The sequence below is a fragment of the Sinocyclocheilus rhinocerous genome, unplaced genomic scaffold (assembly GCF_001515625.1).
Source record: "Sinocyclocheilus rhinocerous isolate Xijiao unplaced genomic scaffold, SAMN03320098_v1.1 scaffold37, whole genome shotgun sequence".
Classification (NCBI taxonomy): Eukaryota; Metazoa; Chordata; class Actinopteri; order Cypriniformes; family Cyprinidae; genus Sinocyclocheilus; species Sinocyclocheilus rhinocerous.
In genome coordinates this window covers 265,823-273,322 of record NW_015663585.1, presented here as the reverse complement: position 1 = coordinate 273,322, position 7,500 = coordinate 265,823, and the positions used below count along the sequence as shown (strand labels likewise).

At 36.3% G+C, this 7,500-nt stretch overlaps 1 protein-coding gene across 1 annotated transcript in view; it reads right to left on the bottom strand.

Annotated features, from left to right (window-relative positions):
- LOC107728990 (serine/threonine-protein phosphatase 4 regulatory subunit 1-like) overlaps positions 1-7,500 on the bottom strand; it is an 11,836-nt gene that overhangs the window by 809 nt on the left and 3,527 nt on the right. The window contains exons 5-10 of the mRNA XM_016539335.1: positions 6,874-6,878; positions 5,529-5,636; positions 5,360-5,425; positions 4,686-4,844; positions 3,584-3,708; positions 1,291-1,595 (exon numbers count right to left, since the gene is read on the bottom strand). Of these exons, the coding sequence (XP_016394821.1) occupies positions 1,291-1,595; positions 3,584-3,708; positions 4,686-4,844; positions 5,360-5,425; positions 5,529-5,636; positions 6,874-6,878 (768 nt within the window). The remainder of the gene's footprint in view (positions 1-1,290; positions 1,596-3,583; positions 3,709-4,685; positions 4,845-5,359; positions 5,426-5,528; positions 5,637-6,873; positions 6,879-7,500) is intronic.

The window sequence follows — 7,500 nt, the reverse complement described above, 5'->3', positions numbered from 1 at the left end:
CCATCATCTCACACTGATGCTGATGATCGTGATGCAGTCTATCAGAACGCAGTTATATGAGCTGATAATTCAAGGTGTGTATAAAAAATAAAAAAAAATAAAAAATTCACCCTCTTATATTCATATCATATGATGTAGTTTAGCAATATCACACCAGCAAGAGTGATCATGTAAACGATCAATCAGTGATTCAACCACAGTCATGAAGACATTTAATGGCCATAAATCTGATGGTTAACTACAAAAAATAACTCATTTGATAAATATGTGCATTGTGTTACATATCTATTATATTTTTACTTCACCTGTTAGTGACGTCTAAATTACTGAATAAATCTGCCATCATGAAAGTGCATTATTACAGCCAGTTTAAATTTTCATATTTCAACAGCAAATCTGTGTATAAACTATTTATAATTACATTATTAAAGTTGATATAAACTATTTTATTTGTTGATTATTAAATCTTATAAACTTCGGTATATTGCATATTCATATTTTTACTATATTATTTAAAGTATACTTGAAAAAATTTGTCATGAAAACAAGTTTTTAATACAATCACCTTTTGAATGTTTATATTTCAACGACGACTTGAAGTAGAAACATAATTAGATAAAATCATGCAATTTACTTTTTTTTTTTTTCATACAGTCAAACCAAAATGTATTCAGACACTTCAGCATTTCTCACATTATATCACAGTTTATTGGCTATAGTTTAGAAAATGGTAATAAAATATGAGAAGAGCTCAGAGTTAAACTGTGTCAGAACAAACTCATCTTGATAATATCAGATAACTTTGATAGAAAGCTATGTAATGAATTCTGTTGAATAGCTGTCAGCTGTTACATTTAATACACAATTAGATAAAACCAATTTAGCTCAACTAATTACCAAGCAGTGCTTCATTTAGTTCAGTCTGTGGAGTAAAAAGATCACATTAGCAATTAAAGAAAAACACTTCAGCAAAACATGCTCGGCTCAAAGTGTCTGAATCATTTTTGATCCGGTAGTCCACTGTATGAAGAATTTTTGGGTATAATATGTCACAGTTTACTTTATTTTGCTCTCCTCACTTACATAAATGAACTACAGTGTCCTGCACACACTAGTAAAAAATATCAAAAATTAATCTGGTGTCTGAATAATTTTTGGTTTGACTGCAACTTAGATTTGGGTGTTTATTTGAGAGCTGATTCTTAATTGATTGATTAAACAAACTTTGGCTTAATGAAATCTTTCCGTTGTTTTGGTGAAGATCTAATCTCAGTGCATCACTGTGCTCACCTTTGACGTCGGGGTCATCGGTGTGCGGCTCCAGGTTCTCGATGAGCTCCTGCAGCTGTGTTCTGCCCAGCGCCGGGGCCAAGGGCCGCCTGTCCTCCTCCTGCAGCAGCTCCAGCTGGATCTGAGGGATGGGGGTCCTCCAGTAGTGGAAGGAGTTGAAGAGCTCCTGCTCCGGGATCTCCTGCGCTGGAGGATGGGATGAAGGCTGCGTCTCCTCAGGAAGGCACTTCTCGGCCGTCTGCTCTCCTCCGCCCTCCTCTTCCTCACAGGAGTCCCGCGGCGGACAGACCGCGTCTGTGTTTGTGCTGCAGAGTCAAACAGACGAGCGAGACATGTTCGTTAGCAGGGCCGCTGCTGGACAAATGTGTTGTTGTGCCCTCACTCAAATATTACGGAAGTAAAAAAGCACCTGCTATAGGGGATCTAGAACTTTAACCTGTTAACTGTCGGTTCCACTTTTTGAGCATAAACCTGAAAATGACATTTCCAACTTAAACCGTAATGAATTTGGAATGCTTTGAACCACAGACTTAAGGTTCGTCTCTATTTAAAGAAGACACTTGGCAGATTATTGTAGAAGTGAAAAAAGTTATAAAGATTATATTACAAAAAAGTTATGGAAGTTTAAGTTTATGAAAATATAAAATGTAATAATTTAAATATTTATATTTTATATAAAATATATATTTTACAAAATGTGTTTTACTCTAAAACTGCTAGAAAATTAAAAAACAAGTTGTGTTCCAAATTTGAGGTTGGTATCTCAAAAAATGAGCTTTCAGTGAGATTTTGTTTGGACGCAGTACCAAGCTTTTCCACTAGATGGCCATCAAACCCCATTAGAAACCATTTAAGGGCGCCTTCATTTCCATATACGGTTTGAGTGATCTAAAACATGTTTTTCCATACTTTTCTCAATATTTATGAAGTAGACATCACATTCAGAAGTATTAAGGACAGTATTTGATTTCATTATATAAAATATATATTTTACAAAATGTGTTTTACTCTAAAACTGCTAGAAAATTAAAAAACAAGTTGTGTTCCAAATTTGAGGTTGGTATCTCAAAAAATGAGCTTTCAGTGAGATTTTGTTTGGACGCAGTACCAAGCTTTTCCACTAGATGGCCATCAAACCCCATTAGAAACCATTTAAGGGCGCCTTCATTTCCATATACGGTTTGAGTGATCTAAAACATGTTTTTCCATACTTTTCTCAATATTTATGAAGTAGACATCACATTCAGAAGTATTTGATTTCAATTCAACCTCAAAAAAACACATAAAAGACATGCTACGAGAACCCTGGACTTGCGTTATAGTTCACGATGCATCAAAAATTGAGAATCTATTGTTTTTTCTATATATTCAAAACCCTTTTAGACCTTTTTTTCTCAAAAAATAGACTGGATGTTATCTTTTGAACACTCACTATGAAAATGAATGGAGGTTTTTCATGAATTCATATGTGCATCGCTATTTCAAAGAAAAGGTCAGAACGCACTCTCTGACTCTGATGAGTACTCTTCTAGCATTATTAATTAATTACAGTTGCTCTGTGAAATATTTCGAAAAACTGTCACCAAATATCAAAACTACAGGCTCACTGGTGACCTATTTTGATCTAAAAAAAGTGAGTTGTCACTGAAAGCTGAGGAGTTTGCATCTATGGCTATGATTTTATGAATACAGTTGTCTGACTGATTTTATAGTCTCAAGCGTTCAGAAATCACACAAAAGAAAACTAAGCAGTTTTACTACGATAAAACCATGGTTGATTTTAGTGAGGGTTGTGATGTCCATGTGTTTTTGTTGAAGAAATCATAGAGGCTGCAGCATTTCTATCGCAAAAAGGTGGCCAAAAATGACAGTGGATATTTGAATTAAATGTTTGGTGAATATTAAACAAGCAGTTACCAGGCCTTTGGCGCCCTTTACAAGCATTTGTAATAATATGTAACGTACATAAATTGTTTCTTTTGTAATATTGTCCTATCCTAACAAACCATACATCAATGGAAAGGTGATTTATTCAACAAAATTGACCCTTATGACTGGTTTTGTGCTCTAAAGTCACATATGTGCTTTATAATACTAATAAACAGCTAATATGTTAACAATAGTCATCATAATGAGCAACTAATTAATAGTGAGAATTGGTCCTTATTCTAAAGTGTTACCATTTTAATATAGAATGGACGTTTTTTTGTTTTTAACGACTGTGATGGTGCCCTAAGCAAACTGTGTGCTAAAGGGAATAATGTTCGTTGCTCTGAGCTCGTCGCCGTCTCACCTGTGTGTCTGTGATCCGCTCCACTCGGCCACGGCCTCGGCTCTGAAGCACTGACCCGTGTTACTGCTGGAGCTGGCGAAGGTGGAGATGAACGGACCGAGTGACTGAAACGCAGCCTGACGCACCTGTGAGCACAGCACACCTCAGTAACATCCGCTCTACACCAATCCAGCGGAGCGCGAATCACAGCATCAGCTCAGAAGCTAATTACATCATTAAAGTGGAACTTCAAAAATCAAAACAAAACTTAAGACAAATAATAAAATGGAATTTGCTAAAAAGATTTCAAAAGGGACCTAAAAATTTTTATTTGTTAAACTTTTGTTACATTGTTGTTGAGTTGTACAAGTTTCAGGGTTTCAATTAATTAGACAAGATTAATTTAACCACTAAAATGTAAACAAAAAAATGCAAACAGAAAACATGGAAGTTGGCAAAAATAAAATAGGAAAAATAAGTAAAACAGATTTAAAATATAATTTTTTAAATCTAAGATTAGATCAAAAACCCAACATTTGATCAAAATCAAGTTTAGATTTTTGTTAAACTGTATACATTTCATGATTTAAATTAATTTGATATACTTTCTGATTAAAATTGTGTCCCTGCAGCACAAAAGCAGTGTTAAGTCGCTGGGGTATATTTGTAGCAATAGCCAACAATACATTGTATGGGTCAAAATTATAGATTTCTCTTTTATGCCAAAAATCATTAGGATATTAAGTAAAGATCATGTTCCATGAAGATATTTTGTAAATGTTCTACCGTAAATATATCAAAACTTAATGTTTGATTAGTAATATGCATTGCTAAGAACTTCATTTGGACAACTTTAAAGATGATTTTCTCAATATTTAGATTTTTTTGCACCCTCAAGATTCCAGATTTTCAAATATTGTTGTATCCTAACAAACCACACATCAATGGAAAGATTATTTATTCAGCTTTCAGATGATGTATAAATCTCAATTTCACAAAATTGACCCTCATGACTGGTTTTGTGCTCCAGGGTCACACATGTCATCCAGAAAAGTTAAATGGAAAAAAGTAATGCAGAGTAATGTGTGGGAAATAAAGCAAGAAGGTGTGTTTGATGACGTACCCAGCGCGACGGGTCGCTGATCAGACTGATGAACAGAGACGAGAGTTTGCTGCGCCGCACTTCTGGAGACGAGGCCGAGGAGACGGTCATGAAGCACTCGGCGCAGGCCTTCCTCACACCCCACACGTTATCAGAGCACAGCTGGAAGAACCGCGGCAGCTGACCGGAAACCACAGGAACACATCAACAACCACACAAGCACATTCCAACCCTGCTCACCACGGAGGACACCGGGGCTAGTTGTCATGCTGTTTACCCCAGTGCATGTGTCTCACTGTTTCTATACACACACAAACTATAAACTATTCCCAGTGTTTCATGCTCAAATGCAAAGCCCGAAATTGACAGTTATTTAAGACGGTCGTATTGCTTTTAGATGTCTCTTTTTTTAAATATACATAAATGTCAAATTTTTAGTTTTAACATACATTTTCATAACAGTCTTGAGATATTTTCATTATCTCCATCACTGACTTAAAACCATTTTTAGCTGCTGGAAATACTAGTGTTCTGATCATTTTGGCCACTACTGTACATATCAAAAAAATATTGCAAATTAAAATCTTCCTTAAAGCGCCGCTAGAGAAAACATGCATTTGTTTGTCTTTAAACCTCAGTTACAGACATCTAACCCGCGTGACAACTTGCCCCGCGCCCGCCGGTGCTGATCATACCAGCAGCTCCTCCGTCGCCTCTCCTCCGACCACACTGCAGATGTCTCCGAAGTTCGCCGCACAAACCTGTCGGACACAAACACACGTCTGATGAGTGATGAGGACCGAACACGAGCACGAGCCAATCAGATTCAGCCGTCATCCTCCTGAGCCAATCAGATTGACGCACCTTGCGCACGTGGAACATCCTGCAGTCGCAGCACATCTCGCAGAAGCGCGGCAGAAAGAGCCGCTCGGTGACGTCCTTCCCCACCATCGGAGCCATTTTACAGATAATCTGAGATTAAAAAGATCATAAACAAACACTCACAGTCCGGCCTGCTGCTTTATAACTACAGAATCATCTCAAGACCCCATGAGAGTGTTTTTCTCTCTAGCATTATTTTATAAAAACAGTCAGAACTTAAAGGGGTGGTTCATTGCGATTTCACGGTGGTTTAACGTTAGTTAGTGTGTAATGTTGCCGTTTGAACATAAACAATATCTGCAAAGTTACGAAGCTGAAAGTTCAATGCAAACGGAGATATCGTCTTTTAACATTATGGCAGTTTAATGCCTACAAAAACAGCTGGTAGGGACTACAACGAGCTACTTCCCGGGTTCGTGACGCGTTGTTTACAATACAACCGGAGCACATGCCGCTGAGGTGAGGGGTGGGACGTTTAGACGCGCACTAGAGGCGGTTTAGCCAATCACAACACACTGGGCTAGCTAACCAATCAGAGCCCATCGCCTATTTCTGAGGGCGGGGCTTCATAAAAGCAGGAGATGATCAGCGTGGAATAAAGGTAAATTATGTGAAAAATAATGCGTTTAAGTATGAGACAACAACAAACAAAAAACATAGGCCTACCATTAAAAGCTGTGCTTGCACAGGTTCTGCATGATCCTCTTCAATAATATCCTCTGCTTCTCAATCGGGCTCAAACTGATAAGATATTAATGACGCCGTTGTTTACAATACAACCGGAGCACATGGCGCTGAGGTGAGGGGTGGGACGTTTAGACGCGCACTAGAGGCGGTTTAGCCAATCACAACACACTGGGCTAGCTAACCAATCAGAGCCCATCGCCTATTTCTGAGGGCGGGGCTTCATAAAAGCAGGAGATGATCAGCGTGGAATAAAGGTAAATTATGTGAAAAATAATGCGTTTTTTTTTTTTTTAAACGAAGCATTAACACATGTTAGACTGCACCCCATAAACACAATCAAGCCTAGAAAACAACCTCTGAACCACCCCTTTAATATTTTTCAACTAAAACCACATTTTATCTGATCAGCAACTTCTCATTAATGAGTGAATGTGAAATGTTTTTAATGTTACCATGTTATTGCTGCATTTACCCATTTTTTATTAATTAAAAAATTTAGAAATTCTTAGACATTTTAAATCACCCACGAACCACACCAAAAAAAACATGAAATTTATAAGAACATATAAACTGAGAATTATCAGTATTAACCTCATTGGAATGAACTGAATAATTAAATTCCTTTTAATTTATAACTTACGATTACTCAAAAACATACACTGCCAGTCAACAGTTTTTGAACAGTAAGATTTTTATGTTTTTTTAAAGAAGCCTCTTCTGCTCACCAAGCCTGCATTTATTTGATCCAAAGTACAGCAAAAGCAGTAATAATGTGAAATATTACAGTTTAAAGCAGCTGTTTTCTGTGTGAATCTCTGTTAAACTGTAATTTATTTCTGTGATGCGCAGCTGTATTTTCAGCATCATTACTCCAGTCTTCAGTGTCACATCCTTCAAAAATCATTCTAATATGCTGATTTGCTGCTCAAGAAACATTTCTGATTATTATCAATGTTGAAAACAGTTGAGTGCATTTTTTCAGGATTCTTTGATGAATAGAAACTTTAAAAGAACAGCACTGATTTGAAGTTAATAAATGAAGTAATTAAAGTATTACTTTTTTCTATTTGTCCCTAATATATATTTATTTAGTTTTATAATTACTTAAAAAAAAAAAAATCAAATTGATATTTCATAAAATTTTAATATTTTTCCCAGGTGAAACATTCTCGCTCTCTTTTTTTGTACATTAAATGTATTTTTGAGTAAAAACGTTTCCTAGCATCATTTAATAAAATACACTTCAAAGACTTACAAAAAAAAAAAA